The sequence below is a fragment of the Mauremys mutica genome, chromosome 5 (genome assembly GCF_020497125.1).
Source record: "Mauremys mutica isolate MM-2020 ecotype Southern chromosome 5, ASM2049712v1, whole genome shotgun sequence".
NCBI classification, from domain to species: domain Eukaryota; kingdom Metazoa; phylum Chordata; order Testudines; family Geoemydidae; genus Mauremys; species Mauremys mutica.
Window position 1 is genome coordinate 61,919,386 of NC_059076.1, and position 19,295 is coordinate 61,938,680.

The 19,295-nt window shown below is 38.9% G+C and overlaps 1 protein-coding gene across 1 annotated transcript in view; it reads right to left on the reverse strand.

Annotated features, from left to right (window-relative positions):
• Window positions 1-19,295, reverse strand: part of LRBA (LPS responsive beige-like anchor protein) — a 574,974-nt gene that overhangs the window by 445,897 nt on the left and 109,782 nt on the right. Inside the window, exons 23-29 of the mRNA XM_045018763.1 lie at window positions 10,046-11,068; window positions 8,865-9,040; window positions 6,689-6,842; window positions 6,124-6,304; window positions 3,962-4,089; window positions 2,110-2,217; window positions 628-799 (exon numbers count right to left, since the gene is read on the reverse strand). Coding sequence (XP_044874698.1) covers window positions 628-799; window positions 2,110-2,217; window positions 3,962-4,089; window positions 6,124-6,304; window positions 6,689-6,842; window positions 8,865-9,040; window positions 10,046-11,068 — 1,942 coding nt within the window. The remainder of the gene's footprint in view (window positions 1-627; window positions 800-2,109; window positions 2,218-3,961; window positions 4,090-6,123; window positions 6,305-6,688; window positions 6,843-8,864; window positions 9,041-10,045; window positions 11,069-19,295) is intronic.

Genomic DNA, 19,295 nt, shown 5'->3' on the forward strand with positions numbered 1-19,295 from the left:
TTAAAGAATGTTGTATTTATCTTCAGGTTTGTTTCTAGTTTGTTAATAGGTTTACACTGAAAATTCATTTCACAGAAAAAAATCACATCTACAAGTTTCTGACAAGCCCTCAAAAACTGTCTATGAGAATAAAATTTAAGACAAAGAAAAGAAGTTGGAGTCAGACTCAATAGTAAAAGATGAAAAAAATCAGACTAATTGCTTTTTGGAAGAATAGAAAGAAAGAACACACTACTACAATTTAAACAAAGAAAATGAGGCCTTGACTCTGTAAACACATATACACGTGCTTAGCTTAAGTTAATGATCACTATTACTTATGTGCTTCAATGAGACTAATCGTGCACTAAACAGGACCACACACTCTGGGTCCTGGTCCTTGACTATGGCACCTAGGCCCTACAGAGGTAACAACAACAAATAGACAGCATCAGCAATTCGCAAGCTAGATTTTTCTCAGTGCTGTCAGATAAAACATAAATTAAATGGCACATTCATAAGGTTGTTGCTTCAAAGTGGTTATAATACATATATTTATGTACATCCATAAGCAGAATTCTATATAGTCCTATAAAGCATAATAAGTGACATGTGATGTATAACCATGTATCCACTTGTGTCACTAACCTGTAGATGTTGCCTCACTACTTCCATTCTCTGTTCCCTTGAATGACTGGCTAAGATGAGGTTGCCTCCGTTCATTCTGGGGTTCTAGTATGTCTCTGTATTTTGACACCATAAGGACCGAGATAAAATATACTACAGCCAAGGCCAAGAACTGAGCCTGTTTACTATCCTCCTGTGAAGAACAACATTTATTCTTCCATTACAATTTAAACAGTGGGATATGCCCTTCATATGGTAGCCCATGGTCTACCAGAAATAGAAATGAGTAAACAAAGGTTATACTGAAACCTCATGGACGAAATTGACTTACAAGAATGTATACCTACAAACCACTGTTGCAGAATCAATCCATTAATTAATCATGCTTATACCGAGGATATAAACCATCTCAAAGAATCTATTGCTCTAGTTTAGGTTTCCTAAATTTTGACAAATTTGCATCAATGTTTAAGCATCAGCTTGACTAGATCTAATATTGCATAAATGCTCAAGCTGATCATATCAAATTATACTATACCAAGTATATATTATACATGACACACAGCATTTTCTCACATACTTACAAAGCTATTAATGTTTGCTATGTTGATCCCAGGGTATGAGACATACAAGGTGAGTGAGGTAATCTTTTACTGGACCAACTTGCTGGTGGAAGAGACAAGCTTTCGAGCTACACAGAGCTCTTCTGCAATTCCAGACGTTCCGCCAACAGAAGTTGGGTAAGGTAATATCTTTTTCTGGGCCATCTTGTCTCAAAGATATTAATACCACTTACTGTAAACTGCAGCCAAGTTGTGTTTATTTAGCAAAGGAGGAAAATGTTTATGAATTATTTCCAAGTTTTGAAACTTAATACAGTAGGCCAAATATCCCAGTTTAACTCCACAACTGGAGCTGCAGCAGAAGTGAATATGGCTTTCTAATTTAAAGCCCTATTGTCATAACAGAAATACAGATTCGATTGTGCCCAATTTTAAAAAGAAATGAGACTCGTTTTTATTTTTATTTTCCAGTAACACTTTACAAGAAATGCATGTGTTTTAATGTATTTGCCTGTATTTAATAATTTCTATAAATATGCACCCAGAAGGGAGTGTGTGCGCGCACATGTACACATAGCATGTGTAAATATATATGTGTGTATACACACACACACACACACACACACTAATGTAAATGAACACAACATTTATAAGGAAAGCAGAATTCCAGAGATTCATACTCTGGAAGATTTCAGTAAGTTCGTGCCCCACAGGGACAGAGATTGTACCACACATACATCTGCACATGCCCCTTCATCTGACCCCAAAACCTTGTTCTGTAATTCTCCCAGACAAGCCACAGAGTTTCATGAGTCATTTATGACCCCATTAGATAACAGAACAATAGGCAGCTGCTTAGCACGTAGCAGCAGCGCAGCATTCAGAAAAATACAAAGAAAAACTTAGCAACAAAACAACTATAAGGTTTTTCATAACTCACTATATCTCTGAACACTACTGCTCGAAGCCGGTTAATATCCATATCCTGCAGAAGTCTGTCAAGGTCTCGTATTGGAGAAATTCCGCCAGTCACAATGTCAACTGGACTCTATTCAAAAGAAACCAATTTTGTCACTTGTTTATGAAAGTACCACCCCAGGAAACACTAACTGTATGATATTTAGTACTACAATACCAGTTTCATAGTTTTTATTTTAAAGAAACAAAACAAATGTAAGAATAACATACAAATTAGGGAAATGTAACCTAGATGGAGCTACTATAAGGTAGATGCAAAACTGGTTGGAAAACCATTCCCAGAGAGTAGTTATCAGTGGTTCACAGCCATGCTGGAAGGGCATAACAAGTAGGGTCCCACAGGGTCTGGGTCTGTTCAATATCTTCATCAATGATTTAGATAATGGCATAGAGAGAGTACACTTATAAAGTTTGTGGATGATACCAAGCTGGGAGAGGTTGGAAGTGCTTTGGGGGATAGGATTAAAATTCAAAATGATCTGGATAAACTGGAGAAATGGTCTGAACTAAATAGATGAAATTTAATAAGAACAAATGCAAAGTACTCTATTTAGGAAGGAACAATCAGTTGCACACATACAAAATGGGAAATGACTGCCTAGGAAGGAGTACTGCAGAAAGGAATTTGGGGGTCATAGTGGATGACAAGCTAAATATGAGTCAACAGTGTAACACTGTTGAAAAAAAAGCAATCATCATTCTGGGATGTATAAGCAGAAGTGTTGTAAGCAAGACACGAGAAGTAATTCTTCTGCTCTACACTCATTAGGCCTCAACTGGAGTACTGTGTCCAGTTCTGGGCACCACATTTAGGAAAGATGTGGACAAATTGGAGAAAGTTCAGAGAAGAGCAACTAAAATGATTAAAGGTCTAGAAAACATGAACTATGAGGGAAGATTGAAAAAATTGTATTTGTTTAGTCTGGAAAAGAGAAGACAGAGGGGATATGATAATAGTTTGAGTACATAAAAGATTGTTACAAGGAGGAGGGAGAAGAATTATTGTTCTGAACCTCTGAGGATAGGACAAGCAGCAATGGGCTTAAATTGCAGCAAGGAAGGTTTAGGTTGAACATTAGGAAAAACTTCCTAACTGTCAGGGTGGTTAAGCACTGGAATAAATTGCTTAGGGAGGTTGTGGAGTCTCCATCATTGGAGATTTTTAAGAGCAGGTTAGAGAAACACCTGTCAGGAATGGTCTAGATAATACTTAGCCCTGCCATGAGTGTAGTGGACTGGACTAGATGACCTCTTGAGGTTCCGTCTTGTCCTATGATTCTATAAACATAATTCTCCTGAAGGCTATTCATCAACACATGTCAAACTTACATAGGGCACAGTGATCAATATAGATTCCATATTAAAAGAAATACAGATAGGGGAACCTGAGAAAGTAAGACAGATTCAGACTTTTTTCAATTGGGGAAGAATCTAATGTTTAAACACCTCTACCCCGATATAATGCTGTCCTCAGGAGCCAAAAAAATCTTACCCCGTTATAGGTGAAACCACGTTATATTGAACTTGCTTTGATCCGCCGGAGCGTACAGCCCCGCCCCACCAGAGCGCTGCTTTACCACGTTATATCTGAATTCGTGTTATATCGGGTCGTGTTATAACAGGGTAGAGGTGTATATTTAAATGTTATATTTACAGTTTGGAACAATTACGTTAAGATTTAATATTCACATTATTTGATCCTACATTTCTTTTCTGCTACATGTTAATGGAACAAAAAACATAGGGACTTAGCCATTGATACACATTAATTGCAGTATTAATGTTTGCGTTACTTAACGGTATCATATACTTGCCTTTGCTGCAGACTTCCCTGTTCCTATAAGGCTCTGCATTGTTTTCTGACTCCTTACAGTTTCTCCAATAGGTTTCATTTGTGCATGCTGCTGGCACTCCAAACAATTTCTTACTGCCACTGCACACACTTAAAGGAAAGGATATGTTGTGTGTTATAATGGGAAATAATAATTTTATATTATTGGTGCATCACTGCAAGGAATACAACATGCTTGAGTTTACATTAAAAATTAAAAGATTAAGTAAACAAATGAGAAAAATATTTTCTACTTTTTAAGTTGCCCAAAAACAAGGCTTAAGAGATATTTAAATCAGAGTAAAAATCAGAGTAGTTATTAGAATTCATATTTCACATATAAATATTTATACATCCAAGTAGATTTGTTAGCATTGCTGAGTCCTCACATTCTGATTTTCTCTTTGAAACATTTTCATTAGCACAACTGGATACATAAATGAGCTAAATTTCTTTTGCATACTGACACTGAAGAAAAATTAAAATGATACATTAGTGTGACATACAAAAGGACAAAAACTAATATTTACTACTTTGTTGCTCAGTTGCTCTCAGACTAAGCCTATTCCTCCTCTAGTCTTTTTTTAAACTGATTTTTTTGTTTTATCTTCTCACTATTTTCAAAAAAGGAAATACACAGATCTAATAATTTACTTCTCTGTTTGCCCTGTTGCACTTGTCTCAAGATTTAATTGTTTGGAAAGGGAGAAGCTGACTGTCATGAACTACGGCATGGACAGTCAGGCCTAGTAGTTGAGACAGTGGCAGTCATCATGCTTAGCAGTTGGAGCAGGAGTCAGGAACCTGCAGTAAAGCCAAGGGTCAGAGCCAGAGTCAGGAAGCAGGCAAAGGAGGAAGGCTGGAGCAGGACAGGAACAAGGCAGGAAAGAAGGCAGACACAGGAGTGATCATTGCTGAGGGCATAAACCTTGAGCAGCCACTGACCCTATACTGCTGCTGGGCTTAAGAGCAGGTCTGGTGATGCCTCTCAGGGGCAATCAGGGCACCTGGCTGATCAGGATATTCAGACTGTGTCTGTTCAATTCAACTCTATACAAATACTGTATAATTAGAGCCCTGAAAATCTGCAGATATCCGATTTATATCCACGAACCATGATTGCAGATCATAGATTGGACGCGGATGCAAATTATGTATCTGCACAGGACTCTATGTATAGTACTGGATGCACCAGGGCTAGTATACAATGATACAAGAGTTTGAATTACACTCATTTTAAATTTGCATTTCTAGTTATCTCAGTCTACACCACGGATTGGCAACCTTTGGCACATGGCTCGCCAGGGAAAGCCCCTGATGGGCCGAGATGGTTTGTTTACCTGCCACATCGGCAGGTTCGGCCGATCACGGCTCCCCCTGGCCGTGGTTCGCTGCTCCAGGCCAATGGGTGCTGCGGGAAGCGGTGCAGGCCGAAGGATGTGCTGGCTGCCACTTACCGCCGCCCTCATTGGCCTGGAGCAGCGAACCACGGCCAGTGGAAGCCGCGATCGGCCGAAACTGCGGACATGGCAGGTAAACAAACCGGCTCAGCCCACTAGGGGGCTTACCCTGGCAAGCCACATGCCAAAGGTTGCCGATCCCTGGTCTACACCATCTCCCAAATCACTTTTAACAAAATGTTAAACCTCCTTAAAGCTTCCTTCCCCTCAGAGTTTTATCTAAAGATGAATTTTTATTATATATGCTAAAGACGACATTTTCCTGAAACCTAGTATTTTTAATCCCAATTATTTGGGGTACATTTTCAATACACAGAAGTCTTTATAGACAAAATGAAAATATGCACCAAATATGGATTTCAGCTCACTGTGCCTACCAATACTTAATCACATTCATAGCAATTTTACTTACATACAGAATAATAAAGGCTTGTATGTATTATTTGAGTAGGAAGGAGAAGTCTATTATGGGGCAAACTGCAAGTAAATAAACATATGAAAAAAGTCACTGAAAGGTTAGAAAACTTCAGATCTAATAGCCAAAAAGTGAAACATATTTGGTTAAGTGAAGTGTAACAAACATCTAAAACTATTCTCCTTAAATATACAAAAACAAAGTTAAATGGTAGTTAACATTATTTTGAAGAAATCCATTTTCCTTCATTAAGCACTTTTACTTGCTTACCCAGTCGAAGGCATTGTCTCAGAATTCCTCCAGATGACATATTTTTCTCAGACTCAATTTCAGTGAAGCCAAGAGAGCTTGCAAAAATTAACACATCCACAAGGCTGATTAATCTCTGGAGAAATGTTACCGAAGCTTCTATTGAAAGTCCTTGAGTTGGCTCTATATTCTCTAATTCATGCTATGAGAGGGAAAAATTGAAAACATGTATTTCTATATAAAAGATCATTCTTATAACTAAAAAGTCCATGAAGAAAACAGGTTTGTAAAAAGTCCATTATTGCTCATTGCCAAAGTAATTAGTCATACTTCAAGCTGAAGAATTTAACTGGAAGAATGCAGACAGAATAACCACATCATATTCCAGGCTACACTGGGGCCCTCTAGATGGCTCTTCCTCCTCTTCAGGTAATGACAGCAGAAGCCTAAATTCCTCCTAAGGGAACAGCCCATATAAATCCATGCTCTCTCAAGTGGACAGATATTCCTATTAATGTACTATATGAAGGAAGGCCTGCCCATGCCCACAAGTAATCATGTTTGCAATAGAAAATGAATTTCTTACTGTAGCAGATGTAGCAGCAGAAAGCAATGGCAATATACCACCACAAGCCATGATCATGTTGTCCATAACTTGAGAGATGAGGTGAATTGTGTTGTGTACAAAGATGACATTGTCACTGCTGTTCACAAAGTCCATCACAGTCTTTGTAGAATGGCTGTCCAAAAAAAGTAAGATGCCGGGGAGGGAGTGGGGGGGGAAGCATTCAGAACAGAAGTCTAATTTATTGTGTTTTTAGCAAGTTTATTAAGTTCCTTCAAAAGCAAATAAACTGATATCAACCAGAGATAGCTGTGATGCAGCCAAAAACATCATGTAAGCATCCTCACGAGGCTCAATCAATGGAACCTAAATCTTGGCCTCAAATTGCCCTTCCTTCACACTTCTAATCCTCTCCAGAGCATAACCTAGTAACTGGGTCCAAGTGTGTTGTGAATAGTCATGTGGACAATTATTCATTATAGATTAGTCTGTGATCATCTGGTACAGCAAAAAGCACTGTATAAATCAATAAAATACAGTTTCTCTGGAGATATTAACTAGATTTTAACTCAGGGCTTTGGAAGAACAAAGTTAATATTAAACAAGTCCACCACATTACAATTTTAAAGCAAAGAAATTAATATAATACCACAAAAACCTAAATACTGTTAAAACACAGAAAACAGATTTTCAACACAGTCCTAAATTATCCACAGTATCTTGAGTAAACCTGGTGCTGTACTAAACACATACACCTCTACCCCAATATAACGTGACCCGATATAAGGTGGTTTCACATACCAGGCGGTAAAGCAGTGGCGGAAGTGGAGCAGCCCGGCCCCAGCCCGCTCCACTCCGCCAGCTCCCAGCCACAGCACTCCGCTTCCCGCCACAGATGAGTATGTGGGGGCGTCCTTACCCCAACCTCCCCGCACTCACCTGTGGCGGGAAGTGGAGTGCCACGGCTGGGAGGTGGCAGAGTGGAGCGGGCTGGGGCCAGGCTGCTCCACTTCCCGCTGCAGGTGAGTGCAGAGGGCATCCTTTCCCCAACCTCCCTGCACTCACTGGCGGTGGGAAGCGGGAGCGCCGCAGCTGGGAGGTGGCAGAGTGGAGTGGGCTGGGGCCGGGCTGCTCCACTTCCGGCCACTGCTGGTGAGTGCCTGTCAGGGGGCGGCGGGGTGGGTGGATAAGGGTCAGAGCAGTCAGGGGCCAGGGGGGCTGGGTAGGGGGTGGGGTCCTGGGGGTGATTAGGGACGGGCGTCTCTGAAGGGGGCCGTCAGGGAACAAGGAACGGGGGGGGTGGGGGGGCAAAGCAAGTTTGATATAACGCTGTCTCACCTATAACATGGTGAGATTTTTTGTCTCCCAAGGACCACGTTATATCAGGGTAGAGGTGTACTTTAGTCATGTCTTAAAACTTCAGTTCTAAAGGCAAACAAAAGTTTTATCTAAATCTCAAGGTAAATTTTATGCACCTGTAAATTGTTTTTTTCTTTTTTTAAATGGTTCCTTCGTATCTTCCTATCAGGCTAGCATAGCTACGTGGTAGTGAGAATCAATTTTTACCTTCACTATCTTATACTGATAAAAAATAGCACTATAAACACACGCAAATACCAGAGGCACAACTAGCCTCAATTTTTCCTTCATTGCTACAACTGATAGATATTTTGCAGATTTTGGTTACAATATTTTGTTTTTAACACATGTAGGACAACATAATTTCTTCAGCTCCATAGAAACATACATAACAGCACCTATTTGCTTATGTCAAAGCAATTTAATTTTAGGGGAAGTTTCTTTAAAGAAATAATATATTCCTGGCTTTCACATTGTGAATGCTCTTAAGATGATGCATATTGCTATATGTCTATTCAGAGAGTGGGACCATGGTTCCATTGAAGTAAATAGCAAAACTCCCATTGACTTTAATGGGGCCAACATTTAATCCAGAATGTGTATGTAACCCTTCAACCAATACACACATCTTTAAACATTCCTGAAGACTGGTAGTGAATAATTCTGAGAAGACCCTGATATAGACCCCAAAATAACTAAGTCATACATTAATAATAGGTTTGAAATATATAAAGAAATATAAACAATTTAATCAGTGACATTAGGTTTCAATAACATCTTAGATTTCTGTTACAGTGCAATGCTAGCAAATATGATTTCCTACAAAGCACAGACTTACCTTCTCCACATCTGTATATCTGTTTCTATTGAAAAGAGTAAATCTGTGAGCAAACGTTGATGCATCTGGGACCACTTAAATTCAGGAATACGAAACATAGTCGACCTGGAATCTCTTCTCTGCCCATCAGAAGCAGCAGCCAAGTCTTGTCCTGATGAATCTTCCTGCCTTGATATCTGTTTGCATAAAATATAGGCAGGATCCAAAGTAACAAAAATTCAATTTCAGCAGTGTTTACTGGAAAAGTTTCACTTTGGATTTAATAGGTCTGTAAGCTTAGACATTATATAAAATTACAAATGCACATAAATTTAAGAATTAAACCAATACAATTGCAGGGCCACTACCAAACCTACAAACTACAATACAACTGCACAACCATCTCTGCCAGTCTAGACACAAATAAGCAGCAACTAGACCTTACCACATGGGGAGCATATGTTGCTGCTGACAGTGATCTCCCTCCTTTGAGGAAGAATGTTGTAGGATGAAGGGCATCGACTGGCAGGTGTCTCTGCAGGAGGGAAGTACTCAGCTACATCAATGTTTAACCATGATCAGTATCACTGAACTGAAAGCAGAAGTCTGAAGGAGCATTGCAGTAAGCATTGCAGTAAGGGCAAAAACATAAGCCCAATTCTGAGTTAAAATTTACTAAAAACACATCTTATGTTGATACTTTAAAGTGATAATGAATGAGTTCTCAACTGATGTACATTAGCAGCAGTTAGCTAAAAAATAGGTTCTACAACTTTCATTAGACTCTGAAGGGAATTCAGGCCAGCTCTTTTCTGACTGATGGATTGTAACTACAAGAGATCTCTGAGGATTCAGAGAGATAGAAGGGCTTAAGGGGATGGAGGAAATAAGAAGGAAGTTCAGTGGAAAAATAGAGGGAATTCAAGGTGAAACCTCAGAATCCACAATGCTACTTTTTATTCTTCAAATTTAGAGACTACAGATGACACAAATCTATTAATGTTTTAGCTATTTGATTCCTGGGGTCGGCAAAGTGCTTCTTCAGGAGCCTACAAAAATCCTATGAACTGTACAGAATTTCACTAATTTCTCAAACTGTACTGTTGGAAAAGAGTTTTGTTTTTCTTATAAATATCAAACTGATCAGTCTATTTTTTTAGGTACAGTTTTAATTTGGCATAAGGGAAGTATATAAAAGTTACCTCAGGTAGGGGTCTAAGAGGCTGAGTTGCTTCCTGGCTTGTGCTGGGTTTTAGTTCCAGTCTGTGTGTGTCTGATGCAACACTGGAAACATCAAGCTTGGCAATTTTTCTCTCTGAAGTATGTGTGTTTGCATCTTCTCCAGTTGCTTTGGTTTCACTGCGATCAGTTTTTAATTCCTCTAACTTCTCACTCACTTCTGAATTTAGTTGACTTGTCTCCACTTGGACTTCAGCAGTCACTGTTTCTGACAAGGAAGCCAATTCTTCTCTTGTCTCATTCAAGATTTCAGCACTTTTGGATTCTAAAAGTATTGACTCAGGTTCCTCCTCAACAACAGTTTCCTCTTTCGTTGCTATTGTTATTTGGCTTTCACTTTCAGGTGAGCTAGTCTCTTCACTGGGTTTTAGTACCAACTCTTCTGAAGGTAAAGGCAGATTGCTTTCCTCTTTTAAATCAACAAAGTCATCTTCCACATCTGGTGTAAATTCCTCCAGCATCTCTGGGCTTTCAGGTGTCTCCCCTTCTAAAACAGTTTGTGCAGTTAGAGAAGCCCCATCAATAGCTGCTGTTTCTTCCACAAGCTCATTAGCTTTACTCATAGAATCTGCAATTGCTTCAGCAATTCCAGAAGTGATTTCTGAATCCCCTGGTTTTACTGCTTCTGTCTGTGAAGGAAATTCTAAGCAAGCTGCTCTGTTTAAGTCAGGTGATCTCTGACCATTTTCTCCCTCAGATTTCTTCCCTTCATTAGATGGTGAATGACTTTGTAGCTCACATTCAGATGAGGCTTTTATCTCATTTTTCTGAGCACTGTGCTCCACACTATCAGCCCCAACATATGCAGAAGCAGCAGCTTCTTTCACCTCCACATGCTGTTGCCTCCTTGAGAATTCAGCTTCTCTGTTAACTCCTGAGATGGTTCTAACAGGAGTGGAAGGAACTGTTCCACTTCCTTCACCGCCTTTCCTTTGGTAATCCTGATATATTTGGGAAAGGCTCTCCTTATGCATTTCAAACGTTACCTAAAAACAAAGGATTATCAAGACTATTAGAACTCAAAATTAGAAGGCAGATTCTTCTACAAAAGTAGATTCAGAGGCAACTGAACAACAGTAGTATCCAAACTGCAAGGTTGCAATTCAACCTTAACTGTGCTGCTGCTACCACCCCATCATAATGTACAAGTTAAAAAAGCAGCTCTTTAAGGACTCTTGGATGCTTGTTGAAAAAATTTCATCCCTACTACTTGTTTAACATCCTCCTTAGTTACTAATGGACTAGAAAAAGTACTTCATTGTCCGTATATGCTACAATGACATCTTATTTCTTTGCAAATACAGACCAGAAATATTTATTGAACACTTCTTTCTTTTCTCCAGCATTAACAATTTTACCATCTCCATATAGTAATGGGCCTATACCATTGCTAGGATTTAACTCTTTCTTAAACTCTTTCTTATTGTCTCTCGCTCTTATGGATTTTTTACCTCACGTCTTTAGCCTCTCCATCACTTTTCAACACTTATTAATATCTAATTTCCATTACCAATTCCTATTTTAAGAGTTTAATTCTGCTGTAAAACTTCATTTCAGGTTAAAACTTGGATCCAGTGCCCTCCCAGGAAAAATCCACAACTTGCTAAAGAAATAAATAAAATAATCCTAAAATGAAAGAACATCTAAAAAATTCATGACGGTAATTTAAGATGTTCTTTCATATCTCTGACTCAAAAATGGTACACAGATATTGTGGGAGGTTGTGGTTTGAGTAAATAATTTGTAATACAAAATCGGCTCCTTAAGTTTAAAGAAAGACTTTTTAGATGAAAGTGAGTGAGGGTGAGGGAGAGCAAGTGATGGAGGGAGGGGGACTGGAGTGAGCAGAGGGGTGGGGCCTCGAGAGGGGGTATGGTAGGGCCTAGCAGAAGGGGGCGGGACAAAAGTGTTTGGGTTTGTGCGATTAGACAGTTGGCAACCCTATTAATACACGTGTTGTGTACTGATGTCAGGTGTTAATTTGTATGTGTTTGATGCACATCAGTTACAAAATCAGTAAGAATAAGCTTAAGTACATTTCTTCACCTATCTAAGATTGTTGTGAAATAGAGACAACAAATACTGAGCTGTTTGACTTACAGAGGCATTGCACAGCAGCTGCATGTTATTCGTTACCTCATTAAGGGTGATATTTTAAATATATGCTCTATAGTAAAAATAATGCAGTACAGTTTAGCAGTTGTGGTTTTCTTATCCAAAACAGCAGAGACACAATGGTTTTGGAAGCCAATATAAAGTGATTTGCTAAAATATTTTGGAAATTAAACTAATCAAATTGCTTTCCAGATTTCTATTATGTGCTGCAAAAAGTGGGGGAAGGAAGGTCAATACAGACAATTGCCATCTTTAGATGCTGGTCATGTAATCCTATGGTAAAATAAATCCAGATATAATATGGTGACATACACAGACCCAAGACACAGAAAAATGCAAGGTGAGTGATATTGTTAAAATAAGCTAGAAAGCATACACATACTGTAACAGGGAGGGTAAAGAAGGCTTTTAAAAATAAATTGATGCAATTTAAGCAGCCTTGTTTTTCTAACAAAAATCTCAAATCAAGATTAAATTTTTTAAATAAATTTCATAGATTCTAGGACTGGAAGGACCTCGAGAGGTCATTGAATCCAGTTCCCTGCCCTCATGGCAGGACCAAATACTGTCTAGACCATCCCTGATAGACATTTATCTAACCTACTCTTAAATATCTCCAGTGATGGAGATTCCACAACCTCCCTAGGCAGTTTATTCCAGTGTTTAACCACCCTGACAGTTAGGAACTTTTTCCCTAATTTCCAACCTAAACCTCCCTTGCTGCAGTTGAAGCCCATTGCTTCTTGTTCGATCATTAGAGGCTAAGGTGAACAAGTTTTCTCCCTCCTCCTTATGACACCCTTTTAGATACCTGAAAACTGCTATCATGTGCCCTCTCAGTCTTCTCTTTTCCAAACTACGCAAACCCAATTCTTTCAGCCTTCCTTCATAGGTCATGTTCTCTAAACCTTTAATCATTCTTGTTGCTCTTCTCTGGACCCTCTCCAATTTCTCCACATCTTTCTTGAAATGTGTGCCCAGAACTGGACACAATACTCCAGTTGAGGCCTAACCAGCACAGAGTAGAGCAGAAGAATGACTTCTCGTGTCTTGCTCATAACACACCTGTTAATGCATCCCAGAATCATGTTTGCTTTTTTTGCAACAGCATCACACTGTTGACTCATATTTAGCTTGTGGTCCACTATAACCCCTAGATCCCTTTCTGCCGTACTCCTTCCTAGACAGTCTCTTCCCATTCTGTATGTGTGAAACTGATTGTTCCTTCTTAAGTGGAGCACTTTGCATTTGTCTTTGTTAAACTTCATCCTGTTTACCTCAGACCATTTCTCAAATTTGTCCAGATCATTTTGAATTATGTTGCAATCCCTCCCAGTTTGGTATCATCTGCAAACCTAATAAGCATACTTTCTGTGCCAATATCTAAGTCGTTGAACAGAGCCGATCCCAAAACAGACCCCTGCAGAATCCCACTTGTTATACCTTTCCAGCAGGATTGGGAACCATTAATAACTACTCTCTGAGTACGGTTATCCAGCCAGTTATGCACCCACCTTATAGTATCCCCATCTAAGTTGTATTTGCCTAGTTTATTGATAAGAATATCATGTGAGACCGTATCAAATGCCTTACTAAAGTCTAGGTATACCACATCCACCGCTTCTCCCTTATCCTATCCAAGACTTGTTATCCTATCAAAGAAAGCGATCAGATTTGTTTGACATGATTTGTTCTTTACAAATCCTTGCTAGCTATTCCTTATCACCTTACCACCTTTCAAGTATTTGCAGATGATTTCCTTAATTACTTGCTCCATTATCTTCCCTGGCACAGAAGTTAAACTAACTGGTCTGTAGTTTCCTGGGTTGGTTTTATTTCCCTTTTTATAGATGGGAACTATATTTGCTCTTTTCCAGTCTTCTCAAATCTCTCCTGTCTCCCATGATTTTCCAAAGATAATAGCTAGAGGCTCAGATACCTCCTCTATTAGCTCCTTGAGTATTCTAGGATGCATTTCATCAGGCCCTGGTGACTTGCAGGCATCTAACTTTTCTAAGTGATTTTTAACTTGTTCTTTTTTTATTTTATCTTCTAAACCTACCCCCTTGCCATTAGCATTCACTATGTTAGGCATTCCTTCAGACTTCTCGGTGAAGACCGAAACAAAAGTCATTAAGCATCTCTGCCATTTCCTGTTACTGTTTCTCCCTCCTCACTGAGCAGTGGGCCTACCCTGTCCTTGGACTTCCTCTTGTGTCTAATGTATTGATAAAAAGTCTTCTTGTTTCCCTTTATTCCTGTAGCTAGTTTGAGCTCATTTTGTGCCTTTGCCTTTCAAATCTTGCCCCTGCATTCCTGTGTTGTTTGCCTATATTCATCCTTTGTAATCTGTCCTAGTTTCCATTTTTATATGACTCCTTTTTATTTTTTAGATCATGCAAGATCTCATGGTTAAGCCAAGGTGGTCTTTTGCCACATTTTCTATCTTTCCTACCCAGCGGAATAGCTTGCTTTTGGGCCCTTAATAGTGTCCTTTTGAAAAACTGCCAACTCTCCTCAGTTGTTTTTCCCCTCAGTTTTGATTCCCATGGGACCTTACCTATCAGCTCTCTGAGCTCACCAAAATCCGCCTTCCTGAAATCCATTGTCTCTATTTTGCTGTACTCCCTTCTACCCTTCCTTAGAATTGTGAACGCTATGATTTCATGATCACTTTCACCCAAGCTGCCTTCTACTTTCAAATTTTCAACAAGTTCCTCCCTATTCGTTAAAATCAAGTCTAGAACAGCTTCCTCCCAATAGCTTTTTCAACCTTCTGAAATAAAAAGTTGTCTGCAATGCAGTCCAAGAACTTATTGGATGGTCTGTGCCCCGTTGTGTTATTTTCCCCAACATATATCTGGATAGTTGAAGTTCCCCATCACCACCAAATTTTGGGCTTTGGATGATTTTATTAGTTGTTTAAAAAAAGCGTCATCCACCTCTTCCACCTGGTTAGGTGCAAATTTGCAAATTAAAGTAATAAAAACACAAATTTAAGCAAGCTTACTATAATGTGGGACTTTACAAAGCAGTATTTCAAATTAAGGGTTTTCTTTGTATATAAAAAAATATAAAATGCTGCTGTGCAAAGACCAACATTGTAGCAAGCCTACCTACATTCATGATTTTGTGACTTTAATTTGCAAATTAGCTTAATTAACATGGACTCTCTCTATGGGACAATCCTGTTAAATGTGAAAGGCAAAGAACAACTTTTTTCTAAACAAATATTCCATGACATTGAATTTATGAAACGCTTCTCACAAAGCAGACAGAGTATTTTAAAACATAACATTAAAAAGCCAGGGTTAGGATTAATGAAGGCAACAATTAACAAAATGTATACTTGAATAGAAGCCACCAAATTCTTTTTTAAATATGAATAGCACAGAGCTAACTTAACTTTAAGATATAAATACTAGCTCATGTAAACTTGTAACAACATGAAAGCTAAATGACAGCTGAGAAACTTAAATTCACCTATCTTTGGTCATTTTTTAATTTTTCTTAAAGCATCTGCAACCGTAAAGCTGATAATTCACAATTAATTACCAGAAATTGTTCTAAATTAGCAAGCTAAGAGGCCAGTCATTAATCTTCACAATCATTTGATGGTTAATCCATAGCCATTTGGAAACCACATCTATGCACTACTAGTTAAAGACACTTGTAAGCTAATAACTACAACATTCTCCTCTGCCATTAATTTTAACTTAATTTGACATTCAACATTCACTAATTGCCAGACAAGAAGATTAACATGCAGTATGCAAAAAGGTTAAGATGACTAACGCTTGTATTAAAACTAACATGTAAAAGAGGCATTTTAGCTGTGTGTTAAGATTTAGTCTAGGTTCCACTCCCCCTCATCCCCCTCCCCCCCCCACTATATATATATAACGCACGCACGCGTGTGTGTGTGTGTGTGTGTGTGTGTATATACACACACACACACACACACACACACACGCGCGCGCATTTTTGTGGAGTGGAGGGAGGTGGCATGGGTAACTGGTTGGCCAGCCAGCCAGCGACAGTACTGTTGTCTGTAGCAAGGTTTATTGTAAACTAGTTCCTATGCTGCTAACCTCATCAATAAACTGTTCATAGTTCTAGTATATATTACTATTTTTACTCTGAGAGCTTTATCGACCTGTTTTTCCTCCCTCCTAGGAGCAATGCTAACAGCTGAGGCCTGGAAACTCTCTACTCCAAGCAAGAAACAAATCAACTTTGACTGGAGGCACCAATACCTGCCAATACCAATCCCACTTCATGAATCAGTCAGAGAAAAGGGACAGAGGTACTATATACATTAATACTGCCACACAACCTTCCTCAAAAGAACATATTTTGCCATATCCCCACCAAGCTTCTTACAGAGGGAAAAGATTATATTCTAAATTAATTCTCTTTTGTTTACTATCAAAATGCAAATGAATTATAAGACAAAGTTATTCTGAATGGCAAATATCAGTCACTATTGACTAATAAAAGTCTTCATTTAAATAGAAGTTAAATGTGTATCTGGGCTATTCTGGTGATTTGGGGAATGTATCTACGTACCATTTATGAATTTTGTTTTGGATTAGGAACTCTGTTTAAACCCTTATGAGGATCTTCACTGTTCTTTTGTCTCATTCTGCTTGTGCTACACAGATGGAATGGTGCCTGAGAGTCTGTCTCTGAACAGGATGGTCAATAAAAATCATCACGACCAGAATAGGTCTTACCAGAACAGAACAAAATGTCTACATCCTAGGTGAAACCAGTTTCTCCTCCAGCTTTTCTCCACACAGCTAAGTTTTAAATGAGTGAAAAGGAGGAAACAGAGAGAGAAGTGACAGAGCAGGGTTTTACAAACAAACAAAAGGAAGAGGCTTGGTATACACTCAGAAATTACATTGGCATTATGATGTTGGTCAGGGGTACAAAAAAAAACCTCACTTCCAACATATAGACAATGCTGACAAAACTCCAAGTGAAGACACAGCTATGTCCATGTAGCTAATGTCATTTGGGGAGGTGGTGAAAAACTGCTCTCAGTTATAGTGCATCTACAGTACTGGGCTTTACCAACATAGCTATATCAGTATAGTCTCCATAGCATAGACATACCCTGAGAAGCTGAAGGGATATAGAGAACTTTAAAAGGGTCAGTTTTCTAGAGTGAGTGGAAACCTTTCTGACTGCTGGACCAGCCAGAGCAGAAAGGCACTGACTGCCTGGTCAGAGAGAGGGAGATGCTACAATTCCGGAGTATCAGGGGGTAGCCATGTTAGTCTGTATCCACAAAAACAATGAGGAGTCCGGTGGCACCTTAAAGACTAACAGATTTATTTGGGCATAAGCTATTGTGGGTAAAAAAAACTCACTTCTTCAGATGTATGGAGTGAAAATTACAGATGCAGGCTTAAATATACTGACACATGAAGAGAAGGGAGTTACCTTACAAGTGGAGAACCAGTGTTGACAGAAGAAAAAGCCCAGAGCTGGAGAAATACAGCCCAGCAGAGGGCCCCTTCCTTCCCTTTTCGATCTAACTTTCTACATCCAAAAATCTTTTCCTGTGACTTTGACTATGACATCTCTTTTCCCCAAATGCATTGGTTAGAATATATGCAATGAGGCACAGAGTTCCCCACCCACCATGGATGCTGCTTGTCAAAGGGCTCTCCTGAGTGGTTTGTACTCCTGCTTCTCACTCCCTCCTGCTGAGGCTGGAGGTCACATCACACTTAGAAGTCAGTAGTAAGCAGGACCCTCTAGCCACACCCAGGAATAGCAGGGGACTCACCTGAGAAAGAGGGGGAGGAAGGTGCCAGAAGCCATACTTTTTGAACATACATTACTTTCAGGGAGGCCCCATATTTTAATCCCAGAGTAACCTGCATTCCACACAAATCTGGCAACCCCTTAATTTTTGTTGTTGAAAATTATTTACATCAGAAGAATCATGAAACTGAAGTTTTAAAAAGAGAGAGATTTACACTCAATTAATTAATCCCACATTTTAAATTTGCTGCATGAATAATTAGTCTTCCCCCCTCATGTTTGGCCTTTGTCACACATTGGGGCCCATTTGTGGGCTCTGGCAGATTGAGAGGTATGCCAGTGGTGCTAGGTAGATAGCAGCGGTTCTCCCTCATGAAGCAGTCTGCAGAATAGAAGAGCTGAAGAACCATTTATCTAACAGATATTAATAGTATTAAAATATCAAATAATCCTTATACACCTTTTTAAGGAAAGTTGAAGTATCTTACGTTTATGAAATCTTTATTGACTCATTCCCCTACTCCAATATTCAGCCTAAACACACTGTTTTTTTAAATTTCATACCATTGTTCCTACTTAGCCTCACATATACCCTTAGCATTACCCTAAAAAAATCCTCATCTTCCATTTTACACAATTACAATGTTTGTAAACAGTTATCATTAATCACTGAGTCCTTGCTGAGGTGTTAAGAAGCATTTTAGATCAAGATATTGTATAAGCTAACTATTCCTCAGTACATCTCTGTCAGGTAGCTAAATATTATTCTCATTTTAGAGATGGGAAAACATTAAGCAATTCGTATTTTAAGCAACTAGCCGAAGACCTCATAGTAACTCAGGGTCAGTACTGGAATTGGAATTTAGGAGGTCCTGGCATCCAGCCCCCTGCTCATTCCACTAGACAATGCTTCCTCCCCTACATATTAAGCTTTTTTAATCTTCCTACATAAATCTATTACTCCAATGACCTAAGCATTTTTGCTGATCTGTCTCTCCAGTTTTTCTGTACCTGCCAGCTACAAAGTTCAGCTTAATTCTATGCACATCAAATTCACTATGTGATACAACCAGTTTTTTCTCTTCTTGAAGGGGATTATCCCTTTTTTAGGGCACAAAGAGAGGAAATATCCAAATGATTTATTCAGCTTCTTATCTATGCCAATTAAAATTATTTGGGTAGAGAATAATCACTTAAAAATTTAAAAAAACCAAACAGTATTTTAAAACATGTTTATTTTGTTTAGGATTATCAAATCCCCTTTTATTCAGATTAGTAAACAATATTCTGAAACATTTCCACATACAGATCAAAACTGAT